An 18,362-nucleotide genomic window follows, 5' to 3' on the forward strand; every position below is an offset into this window, starting at 1 on the left:
CTGATCTAGAATAAGACTCCGTCAAAGGCATCATAAAAGGGGCATATTACTGCTTTTAGCAGAGGCTGCTTCTCACCACCGCTGTCGTCAAGAAGCAATAGCAAAGTGCAAAGAATCCACAGCCAGTCTGCATCATTTCCGAAATTTATCAACCAACCATGGCCATCAATCAGTCTATGCGCGGTGTTGATGGAAAAGTCCTTCTTACTACTAACCCTCCGCGAGAACTTCAACCAAAGGAGGTGCTAATCAAGATCACGCATAGCGGACTCTGCTCTAGCGATCTTGCCTACGTTCAGTACGGCTGTGTCCTTGGCCATGAGGGTGTTGGTATTGTCGAGCAAGTTGGCGGTGAGGTTACTAAACTCAAGGTCGGGGACAGGGTTGGAGGGGGGTACTTGCGCAGCGTATGTTTTTTTTTTTTTTTTAAAAAAAAAAAAGAGTTCTTGCGATTCCCAGAGGTCGCTCAGTAGCGATCAATATTCCAAATGAATGCCAATTAACTGATTTCATCTAGAGCTGCGGCAGTTGCAATTACTGCATCTCTGGCCAGGACATTCTTTGCTACAGTCGCAACATTTTTGGCGAGGGTGACTTCAACAACGGCACCCTTGGCCACCATTTCATCGCCGAACAGGGTTACGTCTATCCAATCCCGGAGGGAATGTCATCCGAAGAGGCAGCTCCTCTTCAGTGTGCTGGTTCCACAGTCTACAGCGCCTTGATCCAGTACTACAAACACGGTATGCGCGTTGGCATCCTGGGCATTGGTGGTTTAGGTCACTTGGCAATTCAGTTTGCAAATAAGCTTGGGGCCCATGTCACTGTCTTTAGCACTACAGCTTCTAAAGAAGAAGAAGCCAGAAAATTTGGAGCTCACCACTTTGTTGTCCTCGGCCAAGAGAAGGGGCAGATCAAGCAACCGGTCGATCTCCTTCTGCTGACCGGCAGTAAGGCTCCGGACTGGAACAGGTAAGCACTTTTGGAGCTTCGTATTGGGATTTCATTCAAAGTTACTAAAGTGTGTTCTAGCTTTATGGATAAGGAAATCCTCGCCCGAGGTGCATCCATTGTTGCAATCGGCTTTACTGGGCCTACTTTTGAAGTTCCGTAAGTCTCGGCGGGTGCCCGATATCCAAAAGACGTTGATTAAGCTGAATTAATGATTTTGTTTAGCTTTATACCGACCTTTTTCAACGGTTATAACATTGTCACAAACTTGGTGTCCTCCCGCAGGGCTCATAGTGAGATGTTGGAGTTTGCTGCCCGCAATGAGATACACCCTGTTATTGAGAAATTTCCCTTTAGCAACGAGGGCATCGCCGCTGGAATCGAAAAGCTTACCAGCGGCAAGATCCGCTACCGAGCTGTTCTGGTGTGGGAGTAGTGGAGTTGGTATCACACAATGTCTGAGCGCAGAAAATAACGTATTGCCTCCACGCAATGGGGCTAAGAGCTATAAACAGATACAAACGACAAAGATACTAGCCAAGTACGTTCGAGTGTAGCAAGATTATTGCTCTTTTAGAGAGCTAGTTCAGCGCAGTTTTCCTTGCTAGGGTGATTTTTCATAAGCAAAGCATATGCTGCTCCCACATATAGGAAACTAGTTGAGTATATATAGCTCCTTTAACAGAATGTGGCATAGCTTTTCATTAAACCAGTTGTTACAGCATGTTGAATATCTTATCTTGACATGAAATTTAACCTCCATAACTCCTTTATTGAAGCTTGTTAGGATTTTGGGGGCTTTAAAACACTACCCAAACCATGAAACGTGTATTTTTTAAAACTTAAAATTGCAACGTAGAACTTCAAGTCTACAATCAATCTCATTGAATTCCCTACATAGTAGAATAGCTAAAGAACAACCACTGCTCTGTCACGTTGTGTTGTGTCAAAGCATGAGGGGCATTGGCTTCACAAACTCGCTTTATAATTTGCCAGCTGTGGCGGCGGGATCCGTCGTGGCATCGTCTTCTCCCAAGCACTCATTGCTTGTAGAATCTTTCCCTCGTCCCAAGATTTTGCCACAATGGCCACGCCATATGCTCTACCATTGTAGTTGTCAGCATATCCCAACGGCGCCACCCCAGCAGGGTATCCTGCTGCAGCAGCAACGGTAACAATCCGCCCGTCTAATGGTCCTATAAGCACTTCGGCCCCTGTCTCTTCAAATATTCGGTCAAATCCGTCATCTTTGGCTATCTTGCGAATAAACGAGACAATCTCTTGCCGCTTCTCCTCTGTCAGGTTGCTCTTCAATGTATTCTCGAGCTGCTGTTGGCCCGGAAATGCTGGGGCGTTGTCAGCTTCTGGCTTCTTGCAACGGCTTTTCTCGTTCAAAGGGTGTCGCTTACCTGGTGGGAGTTCCAAGTCTTTGTGATCAGAATTCCACTGTATCAGCTGCTCAACTGTGCGTACCGAGGACTTGGTATATTCATTGAGGAAAGAGTTGATTTCGCCGCCAAGATATGAGTTCCATACCGTTTCAAGGGCATCCTCACCCTCCCAAGTGATCTCATCGACTTGTGGCAACACGACATTTTCCGTCACTTCTGCCCCAGACTCCCGGATAGTAGCTACAGCTTGGAGAAACTCCGAAATCTTTCAGATGATGAATGTCAATATTACAATAGTTGGCCCAAATGATAAGCATGACTTGTACTTACTTGTTTTTCGCGGACGATCTCGACCCGTTCGCAAACAGCTGGATGGAGCTCCCACTTATTGGGATTCACAAAGGCAATCTTCTGCCCTGCCCACGTCTTCGTCAGATAAGAAGAGTAATCTTGCTCCATCATAGCTCCGATAAAGCTAGCAAGGTCTCCAGAGCTTTTGGCCATGCCGCCAAGACTATCGGTAATTGGAGATTGTGGTGATGTCCCCTTTGTGTCTAATGCTCCAACGGTAACTTTCAATGCGTACAGAGAGGCCCTTCCAGCTGGCTGTGTGATAGATCCGTCAGATTCAGTCCCCAATGCTACAGGTGCGAACCCAGCGGCCACAGCTGCGGCAGATCCAGAAGAAGAACCGCATGGAGCGCTGTGTCCTAAAATCTTGTCTCCAAGCACATAGCCGCCTCTGACATATGGCGACTGTGTCTGGCCGCCGACTGCTGACCACCCGGTTACCATTCCGAACCCTTTTGAGCCAGCCCATTCCTGACAAAAGAAACACAAGTCAACATCCGTAGCCCAGGAGAGTGCCTTCATAAAATTACTTACAGATAGATTGGCTTTCGCAATGATAATCATGCCAGCCTTCAAAAGACGATTTACTATTGGAGCGTTTAGGGCCTTGGCTCCGACAAGAGCATAGGAGCCGCATGTAGTGTCCATGCCGAGTGAAGAGTCGGTCATTACATTGTCTTTGACGACAACTGGGATTCCGTGCAGGGGACCGCGTGTGCTGCCAGTGGCTCTTTCTGCGTCAAGAAGTCTGGCTTGTTCAGCAGCGATGTGTTGTGGTGCAGTGGAAATGATTGCATTCAACTTCAGACCGTTTTTGTTGTGCTGCTCGATCTGACCAAGATAAATATTGACCAAATCTAGGCTAGTTAGAAGCCCTGATGTCAGAAGCTCTTGCAGTTCCTCGGCCGTGGTAGTCAACGGATCGATTATGCTAAATGATGCGGTAGAGACGATGCGCTTGGGGGCTGGCGGCGCTTGGATATCCATCTTTGAATGGTTAGGGATGCGTTCAGGAGAATAGTGAAGAATAATCAAAATAAAACAAATAATAACAAAAATCTATGAAGATAAACCAAAGCTGTGAAAAGATCAATTGGCTCGTGCTCCTGCCGAGAGAGTGATGGTAGGATGCTCAAGAAGAGGCTCATGTAGGAAAGGATGGGTTGAGACAAGGGAGCCTTGAGTTTCAATGCCCCCATATGACGTTGAGGTAACCTATTGCTCGGTTATGCCCTAGCAGTGGCCACAACGCGGCATTTTCTTTTGTAATAATACAAAGCATTTTGAATGATCATTCCAATGCGCTGTCTTTGTGCAACCGCACATTGTAACACCCAACGTCTCCCAGTGGTATCTAACTATGGGGTGAGGTAACTAACGGGTCCGTGTTTTATCCTCACATGATGTCCGCGGCCAACAAGACCCAGCATTCTCATCCGATACATCCACACCAGTGCGCGTATATGAAGGTGGTTGATGGTAGTATTCCTCATATTTAGTTAAGTATGCCTTTCAGCCCTAACTACCTGGCTGTGACACCCACCTTGAATCAACATAGCGCCTAACTTACCCGGTGCCCATCTTTCTAGTGACGAAGAATCGAGCGCTCCAAGGATCATGTTGTCTCCGCCATGTACGGCCTACAAGATTTTGTCTTGTGTCATATTCTTCTTACTCCTTATGTGCTCTACGGCGTATTTCTTTCGACTGGCCTGGCTATTCTCGTGGCCATCGGGGAACTCACGGCGATCGATTGATCTGTTGACTGCAACCGCAGAAGATCTTCAACAGCTCTTGAAGGCTGGCGAGCTCACGAGCGTTGAATTGGTTGATAGATGCTTTGCTCAGATTGATAGGCATGACAATTATCTTAGAGCCGTTCTACAGAGAAATCCACACGCCAGGACAGTGGCGGCCACCCTAGACCTCGAACGCAAGAACGGCCACCTACGTGGGCCCCTTCACGGGATCCCCATCCTCATCAAGGTTTCCTTCACCTTCACTTGAGTTACTCGATCTACATGTACATGACAAGAATAACCAGTTCTTAGGACAATATCGCAACCCACCCAAGCCTAGGAATGAACACGACGGGGGGCAGCCTTGCCTTGCTGACATTGCGACCGTCAAAGAGCGCTGAGATTATAGAAAGAGTGAGTCGTTGGACACACCTTATCCTCTCCATTGCGGAACATTTACACCTCCAGCGTGTCTTCTTTTCTTTTCTGGCCTTTAACGTCATCAAATGCAGTCGGCAATTAAGCATTTCTAGCCCTATGACTATTAGTTCCAACCCATTTGTGTTCTTGTCTAACCTCACTGCGAAAAAATCCTAACAAAATGCAGATTCTTGGAGCAGGGATGATTATCATAGGGAAAACACAGTTATCAGTGTGTACTCCTTTGAACTGGCTTTATTGACCGTATCTAATATACAGATCACCAGGAACTCGCTGGGTTCAAGTACGCGACTGACACGGCTTCGTCCAGCTTCGTCCAACTATCTACTTATCCCTTCTCCATGCGGTGACTAATAATTCCTTGCAGAGGCTCAAATATCATGCCTGGATGGTCGGCTTTAGGCGGTCAAGCGCAATCTGCATACACTACCGGTGCTGTAGATTTGACCGACCGTGTCCTTGGGCACTCGGTGAGTAGCGGAAAATAAAGACTCAGTTGCTGAGATAATATGCGTCAAGGAGGCGGCAGACTTGACGTCCTACAGTACTTACTAACGTTGGAAAACATCTATAGTCACCCTCTGGCTCATCAACAGGCTCTGCCATTGGCGTCAGCGCAGGGTATTCCCCCTTGGCTATAGGAACGGACACTGGAGGGTCTTTGATCACACCGAGTACCCGAGCGGCATTATATACTCTCCGACCAACGATGAACCTGCTCCCACGGGATGGCTTGATACCTCTGTCCCATTCATTTGATACTGTGGGACCAATGGCAAAATCGCCTGCTGATCTGGCAAACCTTTTGGATATCTTAGCCACTCCGAAGGGAAGCGAAAAGACAAAGTTTCATTCTCAAATGACGGCTGGTGACTTTAGAGATTTCAAAATTGGGTTTCTCTCTCCAGAAACATGGTTTTTTGACTCTGATCTACAGCGCCCAGTGCCAGAAGCCACGGCGCAGATAGTAAGATGAATGAAAGCTGAAATTCTTTACAGAGTCACTAAACAAAAATCTCCAGAAAACAGACACTCGGGCTGCTTACGCAAAGATAGCGCTTACGGCAAAGTCCTTCAAACAAGTAGAACTTGTATCCATCGATGCATTTGAAGTGAATGGGCGGCATAGTTTCTACGACATTCAAGGTTAACAGCCTCTTGCTCTACTGCCACTGAAATATGAGCTAACTTGTCCAGCGGCTCGGTTTAAACCCACATTTGAGGCTTACCTTGGTACCCTCGAAGATTCCCAAGTACGCAGCCTGGATGAACTCATAAGGTTCAACCAGAACCATGCAGAAAAAGAGCTTCCACCAGGCAAGTCGCCATTCATCACACAAGTCCCTAGTTTCCTACTGACCCTACTCAGGCTACGACAACCAAGACCAGCTCCAGAACGCCGCCACAATGACAATGTCCGATCAAGAGCATGATTTTCTTCTAAGACATGCGCGCAAAGTTGGCCGAGACATTGGCATTGACAAGACACTTAAAGACTATGACGTAGATCTAGTCATTGCGCCAGCTGACTCTCCCGTAAATCTATTGGTGTCGGCTGCCGGTATGGTTCCACGACATCCAAGTTGCTCGTAGGCATTTCTTAACTATCGATAGGTTACCCCTCCGCAACGATGCCATTGTCATACCTCAAGTTCAACGGCCGGCCCATTGGTTTGGTTGCATTTACGACAGCTGGGGGTGAAGAAATGCTGTTAAACTTCCTGCGTGCGTACGAGAATACCTTTCCAAAACGACGCTCTCCTAGTCACCTCTAAACCAAGACGTTATACAATAAGAAGCAGTATGGAAAGCACACAAAGTCCACAGGAGACCTATCAGATGATGGGTTTAATTGTGGTTGGATCAGAGCAGGAAAGTCCTTGTCGCGTGGGCTATAGGCCATTGAAGAATGAACTCTCAACTTATGCACCGCATGAATGTCCGCATGAATGTCATCATGAAATACCTATAGGTCCTCATAAGGATGTCAATTAAGATCAAAAGAGGAGAATTGTCTGAACGCAGGCCAAAAGAAAAAGAAAAACCCTAGCAACGTGTACAATTCACCTTCGGTCATTACTAGGCACACTTCAGTTTGATCAGAATTGGTAATTCAGAAAAATACGAAGTTCAATACGCCTTCCAGTCCTCCTTACCCCCGTCACCGCAACAAGGTAGCAGAGCCAGTGTCTTCATCAAATTGATAAGACGATCGGGTAGACATATACACACGCACACACACGCATGAAGAGAAAGCATCAAGGCTAAATGATGCACAACAAAGTTATATACTAAATCAAGCCAAAAGTTAATGTAAAGCGTAAATAAGAGTATTACGATCCGTCATAACATAAAGCCAACAGGACAAAAGGTTAGGACAATAATCGCAACAGTAGCAATTAATGTGACGGTACATGCAATTTTTGAGGATTCGGCGTTACGAAGGACCAGGTCGTCCATATCTCTTTTTGCATAATATTCACTTGATATTTTCAGGACCAAAAGGAGACAAGACACTAATTTCGTACGAAAAAAGGATGTTTTCTACCATATGTTGTGATCTTGTAGCCAAGCAAAACCCTACGCCGAGACATAATAAATCCATAGAGGAACAACGCTCTACTCAATCTGATAAATGCAAAAAAAGAATGCAATTCAAGGTTAGATTAAAGAATCGAGCTCATTTCTCTTTTGCTCTTCCGTGAGACTCGAGCAAATCGATGACAGCAAAATGGCGATTCTTTTCGGCCAAACTAATAGCCTTCATAAGGCCGGTCTTTCGGATGACATCGCCAATTGCGCCTGCATTAAGCAGCATCTGTACCATATCTAATCGCCCATGCTCTGCAGCTCCTTCAATTGCCGTGCGTCCGTCTTTTATCGCAGGAGGGGCATTTACATTTGCTCCTTTTTCGATTAGCAATATTGCTATCTGAAAATGTCCCTTGATCGCGGCGCCCTGCAGGGCAGTAATACCCCCAACAGCAGCTGGGCCTGCGTTGATTGCGGCACCTGCAGCCAGAAGCAATTCTACCGTCTCTATGCAAGCCGTTTCCGACGATGCTGCGGCTTGGAGAGCTGTCATTCCATGGTCATGCGCCGGTAAGGCATTCGGATCTGCCTTGTGTTCAAGAAGAAGCTTCACAGCCTCCACCTGGCCTATTTCCGAGGCAAGCTGAAGGGGTGTTCTCTCACACCACGATGAGGATAACGTTCCCCATCGATGGGTTGTATTAGCTCCTGCTTCAAGCGCTAGCTCAAGGAGGTGGGTGTTCCTGCGTTCAATAATATCATGTAGTAACGGGCTACTTGATCCATCTGGACGATTCACTGTTCTGACTTCGCTCAGGAGGAAAATGAACGTCTCCAAAACCCCACGTTCCTCATAATGCTCTTCATCATCGTAGGCAGCGTCACTGGAGAACTCTTCATATGGCCGGACTGTAGCTTCAAGGGCCGTCACCCCTCCCGTTACAGCTGGAGGGGCATTTACGTCAGCGCCCACGCTGAGGAGAAATTCTATCTTCTCTATTGACCTATCCTTGGCTGCAGCCTGTAAGGCCGTATACCCTCGGACGGGAAACGCTGGCTTATTGACTTCGGCCCCTTGATGGAAAGCATATTGCAGGTGCTCAAGGTCTAGGCTCAGGGCAGCTGCTTGAAAAGGGGTAACTCTGCGTCCATAACTATTAACGGACACGCCCATGTCAATTAAGAGTATTAAGACATCCGTATTTTCACAGTACATGGCCGCCTCAAATGCAGCAGGGCCATACCTTTTGAGATCAAATCCTGCGCCGATCAATTTTTCGACCACAGGAGAGCGGTCCTCTTCATAAATCATGTCATCCAAAAGGCCTTCGATATTGACGTTTGCTCCGGCATGAATCAAGAGGTCTATGTATTGGAGGCGAGCTGACAGACTAGTCATTCCATGTATAGCTGTCGACAAAGGACGGCTTCTAGATTTTGGAAGATGCGAACCATTAGGGTCGACCCCGTGCTGTATTAAATTGACAACCGCCCGGGTTTTTTCTTCGGATAATGCCACGACCATAGCCTCCTCAAGCATTTCTTCGGAGATTTGAGGATGCTGGGAGAGAAATTCCAACAAACGTCGAGCATCGTAATCTGCGACTTCCACTATCTGATTAACTGTAATCGGAGGTGGGTTCTCCAATTTCTCCAGCAGAAGTTTGTAAATATGCCGGCGATTGTCGGCTGCGTATTGAAGAAGTGGCGTCTCGAACACGAAACCTTCTATCACTGCATTCTGCTCTAGCAAATATTCAACGACTCCTTTATTGCTTTTCCACACAGCGAGAGACAAGGGTCTAGTTATGCGTCCAACTCCCGGTGCAGAGCGAGATTGTTTGTTCACGTCTGCTCCGGCTCTAACTAGACATTTGACCAATTCAAAGTTGTTGGAGCGAATTGCTTCCCAAAGAGGAGTTGTCGGTACCTCGACTGACAGACTGAGGTTGACTTCGGCTCCGGCTTGAATTAATAGTTCTGCTAGTGCGATGTGTTTTGTACGCGCCACAGATCGGAGAAGATGACCTCCCGACTTTCCTTTTAATAATTCTGGATCAAGGGTAGACAGAACGAAGGAGGCGAACTCCATGTCATTGTTCTCCACGAGCTGCTCCGCAACATGATCGAATTTGGCACCAATGGCATGGAGTTGCTGCAGAAAATTTTTGTTTTGCACAAGGGCGCTTGCTTCGACAAGAGTGTAAAGGAATGCTTTCACAGTAAGCATGTCCCGTCGCAGTCGTAAGAAGAGCGTGAGAGACTTCACATGACGGTGCTCGATTACCCATTTGACGAATATCGCCACTTGGTTTTTTGTCAACATGTTATTAGAGGAAAAATAAGCGGCAACTTCGAAAATTTGAAAGACGGATGGCTTTTGAGAGGGGTCGGGTAGTGCTTGGACTTGGGCGTTAAGCTCTCCAGGGTATCGTTCCGGTACCAGAGCCTGGAGTTTTTTAACAAAAGAAGGGATTACATCCGCAATCTGGCCATTGTAGTGGAAGCCAATGACCTTTGCAAGCATAGATGGAAGGTCGTTTGAAGGTTGAGTAGTGGTCATTGGTACATCGAATGATCCATTGGGTGATGAGCCATCAAGAGGAAGGCTAAAGCGAAGGTGATCAACAATCTCGAGGCTGTTGGCTGCCATATTTTTAGTTCCATGTCATGCCATACTAGGGTGTATCAACGCGTAGGGCTGCGTCACTTACTGCTTTGCGGAATAGAGTGCTTTAATTCGAAGTAGGGCAGATTTAGAATGAGGGTGTACTGTGACACGCCCAAAATAGTATCTGGTCCGAGTGACTCAGACAATCCGTCGGTGCTCATCAATGCGAAGGCATTGCCTATAGACTCTGGCACATGCGCTTCAGGTACATGCTCTATATGAGTGTTGGATGTACCGAAAGGAAGTTCAAGGTCGTCGTTAAAGTCGGAGAGGCGCAAATCGCCGTCGTCTATGAAAGTTACACAGACTTGTATGAGTACACGTAGAGATTCTTCAGGGAAAATGGTGGGGCAAACCATGCAGAAAGAAACTCCTCCACCTAGAAGGTGATGCTAGCACCACAGAACCGGAAGAGACGCAGCGCAGCATATGTGCTGGTGTCTCCGGTAAGGCGACTTCCACAAAATCCTGATGAATTTCGGGATAAGGGTTGATAAGTGGCGATGCTGAATGACAAGGAGGAGTCACAACGCAGAGGCGATCGCTGAAGTTCTGTCCGATGACTTGAAAATACAGTCAGCCGACGGCTCAGGATAGATGAAAATATATCGAATCGAATACCTGTTGAGGTATCGAGATCCTTAAAATCTCGGCTCACATCGGCTACGTACCGGTCGATGCCTCTCTTGAGTCGTTTAGGGTTAAGCTTATCGCCATGAAAATAGACATCACTTTCCTTGCCTTCCAAAGCGCGTTTTCTAATTGCTGGAATGATACCGGTAGTCCACTCTTTCTCCGTAATGTTCTTTTTCCCGCCGAATTTGTACTTGAACTGCCTCAAGCTGCAATCTACGTTAGCGCCTTTAGGATGGAAGCTGTAGGTGACCCTATTCAACTAACGTGACATGTAAACCATGCTTTTCGCGCAAATACTTGATTGTTTCCTCGGCGGTCTTGTTCCGTGTGATATAAACAGAGATAATGTCGTTCATGTACGGATCCCAATTGATATTGGGCTCAGGATTGCTCGACATTTTCGGTACAAGTTCGATGGATTGGTAGTGTGTTTGTCTAAGAAGAATTCAAGGCCTGCGGGAGCTACGAGTATATATATACACTTGCCGCGGGCTTTTGAGGCAGACTGTAAGGCACGCAAGGCAACCTATTAGGGGTGCCTTGGGATCGTTAGCCAATGATCGTACCTTGCAAAAGGCCACCGCCTCTGAGCCAAAAGGACAGACCCACAATATGTGGTGGTCTTTTGGTAGCGTCCAATGGCAAGGCCAAGTTTCACCCGTAGAGGCGTAAGCGGCTCTTTGCACTTGCAAACTTGCTCTTGGCGTTTGATCTTCTTAACTTCGGAGCTTTTAAGCTTCCCCTGGCTGCATTGCCTTTAGAAACGCGCTTCATGAGGTCTCACAGCTGGGGTCCCTCTCCAGGGTTCTTGACCAAAATAAGAATAATTGGATCGATGCCTAGGTCTGAGGCGTGAAGAGCTGGGGGGTCAACATGGCTCGCGCACCACCATTAAGCCACATAGAGACAACCGCAGCACTGGGCTAAAATGAGTCGGTATGTGGCAAATTGTCTTACTACCTCGCCTCTCATTGGACGCGTAAAGAAACTTTTGGTGTTGGTGTCTGCCCACTGGACCAGCCTCACAATCGCATGGGTACTAACCACTGCGCAGGGGGGACAGTAATCTCATTGGGTACCCTACGAGGAACTTGCCGATATTACAGCTTATGTACGGAGTATGTATGTCAATACAAATCAAGAACAAAACTAAAGTCCACCCTACAAAAGACCAACCAAGCTGCAAATCTCCAAAAGTTCACTGCATACAAACCTGTACATACATTCACAATAGGACCCTACGAGCACAACAAGTATATAACTGCCATTCCCCCATCATGCTCTCTCCTTTGGCACGCAATGAGTTCAATAGAACAATAAGATAATCATTACTCTGAGTTACTCGATACCTAGTTAACGCAATCATTATGAAGCCTGAGTCGGTCCCCTCCGATTTGGTGGAGCCTCCCGTTAGATCGGTGACATCGAAGAAAGGGTATTTTTGCTTCCCGCCTTCAATGGATTTGGCAGAACCTTGTTTTGACGCTTACATAGATCCACCACATGTCCAACAACTACAGTCCTTAAGGGGCCCTCCAAACATTCGGCTGACAATTGCCATTGCAAATCCAGCCAACATGTTTTGGACGACCAGCTTACTTCCTTGCCGTCAACGTCCATGCTGACCAGATGGGCCTATGAAACTCGGAAGGGAGAAATAACAGTCGCCGAGCAATTTCAGCAAAAGCAAAATAAAGAAGGCTAAGAATCTTCATTGCTGGATGTGGGGTTGATTGCATCGTCCATTGTTAGAGGTGTGACAGCAATCCATCTGGAGGTCTGTTCAACTACTAGGTACATGTGACTGGCCAGCCTCTGTACTTACCAAAGTGCTGTGACCTAACAATAATGTAAAAACAATGCACTATTCCATACTATCTCCATTTCCCTAATACCCAACTGGCTGTGCACTACATTTGACTATGCCTTGAACAATCCAAGGAGTTCTGAGACCTTAGTTAACAGAAGGACCTAAATAGCGGGCATCGACTTCTAACGTGTATATCTTAAAAAAAGAATCAACGCGAGTTTGAAGATATCATGTTCCATCCAACAATGGTACCGAAATACTTCGGGGAAGGAGCAGCTCTGTAAGCACTGATAAAAGGCCAGTGATCGTTTCCTCCCCATTCTGTCCAAATCTCTAAGATTCTAGTGAATATGTGATCGCTATATCGACACCGTGATAATAGGACCGTGAGGGAAAGGGGGACATTGACAGAACCTAGCAGATAAGCGAGCGCAAGTCTTTGAGGCACATGTTGGTCCTTTGGCGCACATAAGGAAGTTCAATTGCAATTCTAGCGCGCACGCTTTAATATATCCAACGATTCCGAGAGGCTTTATTCGCGAAAACCATGCTTGAAAACCACGTAATCCTTGAGTGCAAACAATCAGCAGTGTGTTGGGGCGGCGCGTTACTCATGTCTTGTTGCCAATCTCGGACTCCGACCCCGAGCCACCGCACCCATTCCCCTGCCACGTCCCGGTCCCAGAGGCGGGTGATTCCCTCTGGGTACCTTCGTCGATACACCAGACGATCTCCCGGCGGCGGTAGCAACCCCCCTTCCGCGACTGATGCCATCAGTACGCGGATGAGCTGCTGTTGTCATCTTATACTTTGTCTGTTGCTGCCCTCGGCCCCTCAGATTTGAACCACGGCCACCGCCGACGGGTTGAGGCCTGGCCTTTGGTTGTGCCTCGTAGAGATATTCGTTATTTTCTTGAAGTCTCTCATCCCAGTAGTCATCCTCGTCCTCTTCGGCAGATTGCTCGTCCTCCGGGGCACCAAAATCAGCGTCATCCCCCTCATCTTCGAGATCCTCCTCTTGCTCGTCCTCATACTCCTCTTCCTCCGCATCGTCCTCTTCCTCCCCCTCACTCCGCATCGCATCATCCTCTTGCTCTTCCTCGTATAAATCCTCCTCACCATACTCATACTCCCCAAAATCCTCCTCCGTATACCTATCATTCACCCTCAAACTTGGCGGTTGCGTCGCCCTCTTCCCCAAGCCCTGCTTCTGCACTGGCTTCCGCTGTCTCTCTCCACCACCACTGCCACCGGCGTTCCCCCTCTGCCTCGAAGCCAACAGGCCCGACCCAGCAAATGGTTCCCCCAGCCCATACCGATCATGCCTCAACCTAAAACTCCTCGCTTGCTGCGCAGCGCTCATCCCATGCACCTCCTTCAAATACCTCATAAAAGCCAGATACGCCTTTGCCACGTCCCGGAAGTGTTTGGCCGTCATTTGGACCTTGATCATATTGCTCGACGCAGCCGCAATATTCATAACGCTGCGCCCGTCCGCGATGCCCGGGTTTGCCGCCTTTTGCGCCTCGAACTCGGCGAGCGCAAGTGCCGTCTGGCACGCGTTGCGGATCTGCCGGCCATTCCACCTCGCCTCCTCGTTGCGGGCATAGTAGTTGAGGATGAACTTGTTGATGGATCGCTCGTCGAGCTCAAGCTCGGCAACACCGCGCTGTTTCTTCTTGCGGAAGCGCTCCTTGATACGGTCCAAGTTGACTTGGAAGACAGCTAGGGTCGAGGCTGCGTCAAGAGGTGGGTAGTAGAGAGAGATATGGATACGCGAGGTAAACGCTTCATCGAAGGTGCCGACGCGGTTGGTGGTGAGAAACAAGATGCCAGTATAGTATTCCAGGGTGCGGAGGAAGACTGTGTAGCGTTAGGAGGGTTGGAGAGAGCGTAAGAGGGGGGGGAGAGGGGGGGGAGCAGTACCTGCAACGAGACTGTTGCGGTCAAAGTTTTCGGTTTGACGAGCTTCAAGGAAGACGTCGGCTTCATCGATCAAGAGGATGCAGCCCCATCGACTTGCGAGTGCAAAGTTTGTTTCCAGACGGCGCTCGACTACATCGGCAGTTGATCCTAGGTCACCTAACTGGTATGGGTGTCATGTTCGGAGATTGATAGGGGAATGGAGGTTACACACCGCAGGTTATCTGGAATAGAGGCTTTTGGAAATAAGTGGCGACGCATTCTATTTTGTCAGTTGGTCCGCCGCTGAAAATGAAGGTGTGGATCGAGAGCTGGTGAGGAGGAAGAGTAACACTAACCTGCGGTGGTTGTCTTTCCTACCCCTGGAGCCCCATGAAGAAGAATAATCAAGCCTTTGCCTATATTTGTGTGAGCTTCGTCCCTGTCATGAAGGACTGCAACTGAGGCCAAGTACCTTTTCCGCGAACAATATCCATCTCGTCTGTCTCATCAGATGCCGATGCCTTGTCCAGGTAGTGTTGCGTGACCAGACTCTCGACCATGTTCCTATGGCCAGGGGGCAGTACCAGAAGATCAAACGTATTCTCCCCCTTTGCCGGCCCGAGATAGGTCAGATCTAGCTGAGCTGAAGCTTCTGTTAGCACGCCGTGAAGCCATGAACACGAGTGACAAACCCACCCCATTTTCTACTCCGCATAATGAACCCAAACACGCGGTACGTAATAATCAGCCTCTCACTGTCCCTAATAAAGTCTTTGTCCTCCATAGACTCCTTCAGCGGCCGCGACGAGATGGCTAGGGATCCAGTTCCTTGTTCCCGGAACTGGTCCTGAATAAACTCGTTGCTGCGACGATGCTCGGCGTAAGTATCATCGTAGACAATCTCATTGGCACAGCACTCCGGGATGCATTTCAGGTTCTTTGCGCGAGGCCGGTCCGAGTCCGAGTCGGAATAGTCGCTGGCGTTTCCATCGTCAACCTCATCATTTTGGATATCGATGTCTTTGATGATTGGTTTCCAGTTTTCCGAGTCGTGAAGAACAATAAGATCTTGCCCCTTTTTCTTGATGTCATCCTTCATCTCCTGGGCCAGGATCTCTAGAATGAGTTGTTCTGTCGTCATGCCGGACCGCTTCGTATTCCTTTTATTTCCGTCGTGAACGGCAAAGGCCTCCTCAAAGTCAAGCACGACCTGACTATCTACTTCCTCTTTGGTGTCCAGCGTGAGTCCAGAATAATGCATGGGGATTCCGTGACGGCCAGTACCACACGCCTCGATGAAGGTTGAGCCACGCTTGATGAGCGTCTCTTGCAGCTTGTTGGCATTTTTCGCAAGACGGAGGGGGATGATGTCGAGCGACCGGATGTTCTTTTCTCCTTCAAACCGGTAGAAAGAAAAGGTCTGTAGGACGGGGCCAATTTGCTCCCCGTCAAAGTCGACGTAGACGCACTGGATCTTGATGGGGAAGTCTTCCAGCCTTGCTTTCGCACCGTACATCCAAAAGTCCCGGGGCGACGGCAGTTTCATGCTATGCTTGGAATGCTCGGCACTGATGACGCGGTACGCCTGCTTCCCGTCCTTACTTAGCACAAAATCGCCCGGCTTGAAGAGGAGCCAGATATCGCTAAAGGCGACTCGTTGGCAGTCGTTGCTCTCGAGGTAGGCGATCCTGCCTTCCAGCTCGTTGTCTATAAACTCGACGAGGCAGGTGATGTCGTCTACTGCCTCTTTGGTGCTCAGGATAGGGTCGAAACTTTGTTTTTCATCTTCTAGGGGCTGGTCTTCCGGTTCTGAGCCTGCGTCGTCGCTCTTTGTTTTGGACGTTTCCCCCTCCTGGCCAGCAACATCGGGTCGGTCATTGGCTTCTGGCTCTATTTCCTTGCCTAATTCTGCCTCTGGCTCTGATATCTTCACTTCGACTGGCCCCTTGACATTGGCCTCTAGTCTCTCCTTCCAGTTCCGAATTTCATCCTTGTAGTAGACCAAAGCACGGAACGGTCGCATCATAAGAACGGGATCGGGTGTGTCCACATCCTCCTTGCCCGAATCCGACTTATCAGACTCCGACTCATCCCCATCTCTCATTCCGGATATCTTATCAAGAAGTTTGAGAATCGCGGGAGAGTTGATGCGAATGCGCTCCGGCAGCGGCCCTGGGCCCCGAGCAACGGGCTTCCCCGGCATCTTGTGTCGCTGGGCATGGTTGGACGGCATCGCTGCGGGGATAGTCGGGGTCTTCTTGAGAGGCACGGCGCTGCCCTCCTTAGCATGAGCCGCCTGAGCCGCCTGTGCACCACGCCTGGCCCGCCCGCCCGTGGTGGGTTGTAAAAAGCCAGGGAACATGGATGTGACTTTGGGCTCGGGCTCGCCAACGAGGACGTCAATGGCGAATGGGCTCTCTCTCTTGCGAAGGCGCTGAAAAGTCTCCCACGTCACGTAATTAAGCTGCGAGGTGTTGAGCGGGACAGCATTTGATTCCGTGTCTTGTTCGCTCGCTTCTTCGGGCTCTTCTTCGCTCTCTTCATCGAGATCGCACGTGTTGTCAAAGTGAAATTGGCGTGCTTCCCGGCGTGCTTCCATGCGGGCATTGAATTCGAGTTCCGCCATCAGTGTCCCGGAGGCGATCATCTCTTCGTGAGCTTTGGGACGGCGGTTTCGATGGAGCGGCAACCCCCCCACCGACTCGTTTGCGCGAAGACCCGAAATCCCCTCCCATTGCGCAAAGTCCAAGTCTTCGTCTGGATGCAGGTCCTCCGTCTCTGGGCCTTTTTTGGTGCGACCTGAGTCTTCAAATTCGCGGAGCCTGTCATTGAGTCGCTGGATTTGTGCTTTCAAATCAGCACTATCCTCAGCCTTTTCCAGGTTCACCCTCTGTGTCTGCTCTTGTTCTGTGGAATTGGCGGGAAGGGGCCGGTTATCTTTCTTCTTGACGGGTTTGGTGGATGATTCGGACGACGACGAAAAGATCGGATCAAGACCGGGCACCGTCGCTGTCGCTGACTTTGTTGGTGAATCTGAGTCTGCTCTTTGGTCGGGCGATTGCTCGAGAGGTATGGTGGTCACGCCGTCCTTTCGTACCGGGGAAAGAGGACTTTGGAGCTGAGGCGGGGGGACGTTGTCATCGTCCAACATGGTTGAGATGAGTGTCGAGCTGTGTTTGCGATGTCGGCTGAAGTAAATATGCTCGACAAGACGGATGACGAGTCGATGTCAAGAACCACAAAGAGCTGGCATGAAGGACTGAAAATACCTAGTAGGTGTCCTCCGGTACAGATGCAGCTCCTCGAGCGGAATAATGCATTTCCGAGATGAATGAAGCTGCGCCTTCCTGTCAATCTTGGATAAGTACTGAAGCTGAAAAGGCTCTCAGTATTGAATCGGCTGCTGCGATTGGCGATTGGCATATGCGACTTGCGGCTCTTCTTATCTCCTCACAAGCTGCTGCAACAAGCCAGCATATGGTAGTGATTGGGTGACATTTCGTTGCTGCTCTACTGCGGAGTACCGTTAAACGAAATCCTTCAGCCATTCATGGGATGGACTCCCATGCACGCGGCCGTTTTCTGTCTGCAGCTGCATGCCTCCAGCTCTGTTACAGCATATGGCAGCCCGCTATCGACCGCTAGATCCATTGAAGCCTTTGACTGAGATAAGCCTCAACTGTACAGTACTGGCGTACCCCGCAGAGCTACCTGCTAGTAGGTAGTAGCCTCCACCTAGCTGTAGGTACACAGGCACCCATGTTCAGGTAGGTTCATGTACCTACTCGTACCCCGCCATGCCCGCAACAATGAGGCCAAAGCAGCCCCTCTATTTTAGCGGGGGTCACTAAAAGATGGAAGACAAACAAACAAACAAGCAGCCCCTCCATGATTTAGTGAGGGAACGAGTACGCCAATTCCGAGCGACAATATGC

At 48.9% G+C, this 18,362-nt stretch overlaps 5 protein-coding genes across 5 annotated transcripts; 2 read left to right on the forward strand and 3 right to left on the reverse strand.

The window, feature by feature from the left end:
• Window positions 1–176: 176 nt before the first annotated feature.
• TRIVIDRAFT_28882 (uncharacterized protein) lies at window positions 177–1,387 on the forward strand (the record flags this gene model as incomplete). The annotated part of the gene is made up of 4 exons (XM_014101834.1): window positions 177–407; window positions 518–972; window positions 1,033–1,110; window positions 1,177–1,387. 4 exons carry the CDS (start codon window positions 177–179, stop codon window positions 1,385–1,387), a joined length of 975 nt encoding a protein of 324 aa, XP_013957309.1.
• A 533-nt stretch (window positions 1,388–1,920) lies between these two features.
• Window positions 1,921–3,680, reverse strand: TRIVIDRAFT_222372 (uncharacterized protein; the record flags this gene model as incomplete). The annotated part of the gene is made up of 4 exons (XM_014101835.1): window positions 1,921–2,297; window positions 2,361–2,607; window positions 2,673–3,164; window positions 3,228–3,680. 4 exons carry the CDS (start codon window positions 3,678–3,680, stop codon window positions 1,921–1,923), a joined length of 1,569 nt encoding a protein of 522 aa, XP_013957310.1.
• A 693-nt stretch (window positions 3,681–4,373) lies between these two features.
• TRIVIDRAFT_191664 (uncharacterized protein) lies at window positions 4,374–6,648 on the forward strand (the record flags this gene model as incomplete). The annotated part of the gene is made up of 9 exons (XM_014101836.1): window positions 4,374–4,679; window positions 4,745–4,901; window positions 5,079–5,088; window positions 5,241–5,343; window positions 5,448–5,840; window positions 5,896–6,019; window positions 6,071–6,190; window positions 6,243–6,434; window positions 6,488–6,648. The coding sequence occupies 9 exons, from the start codon at window positions 4,374–4,376 to the stop codon at window positions 6,646–6,648; spliced, it is 1,566 nt and encodes a 521-aa protein (XP_013957311.1).
• Window positions 6,649–7,553: 905 nt separating this feature from the next.
• TRIVIDRAFT_201371 (uncharacterized protein) lies at window positions 7,554–11,110 on the reverse strand (the record flags this gene model as incomplete). The annotated part of the gene is made up of 4 exons (XM_014101837.1): window positions 7,554–10,051; window positions 10,120–10,365; window positions 10,698–10,918; window positions 10,977–11,110. 4 exons carry the CDS (start codon window positions 11,108–11,110, stop codon window positions 7,554–7,556), a joined length of 3,099 nt encoding a protein of 1,032 aa, XP_013957312.1.
• Window positions 11,111–13,129: 2,019 nt separating this feature from the next.
• On the reverse strand, window positions 13,130–17,578 carry TRIVIDRAFT_201372 (uncharacterized protein; the record flags this gene model as incomplete). Its single annotated transcript, XM_014101838.1, has 6 exons — window positions 13,130–14,385; window positions 14,449–14,604; window positions 14,660–14,707; window positions 14,784–14,843; window positions 14,900–15,070; window positions 15,124–17,578. The coding sequence occupies 6 exons, from the start codon at window positions 17,576–17,578 to the stop codon at window positions 13,130–13,132; spliced, it is 4,146 nt and encodes a 1,381-aa protein (XP_013957313.1).
• Between the last annotated feature and the right edge of the window lie 784 nt (window positions 17,579–18,362).

This window comes from Trichoderma virens (genome assembly GCF_000170995.1).
Source record: "Trichoderma virens Gv29-8 chromosome Unknown TRIVIscaffold_6, whole genome shotgun sequence".
Lineage (NCBI taxonomy): Eukaryota > Fungi > Ascomycota > Sordariomycetes > Hypocreales > Hypocreaceae > Trichoderma > Trichoderma virens.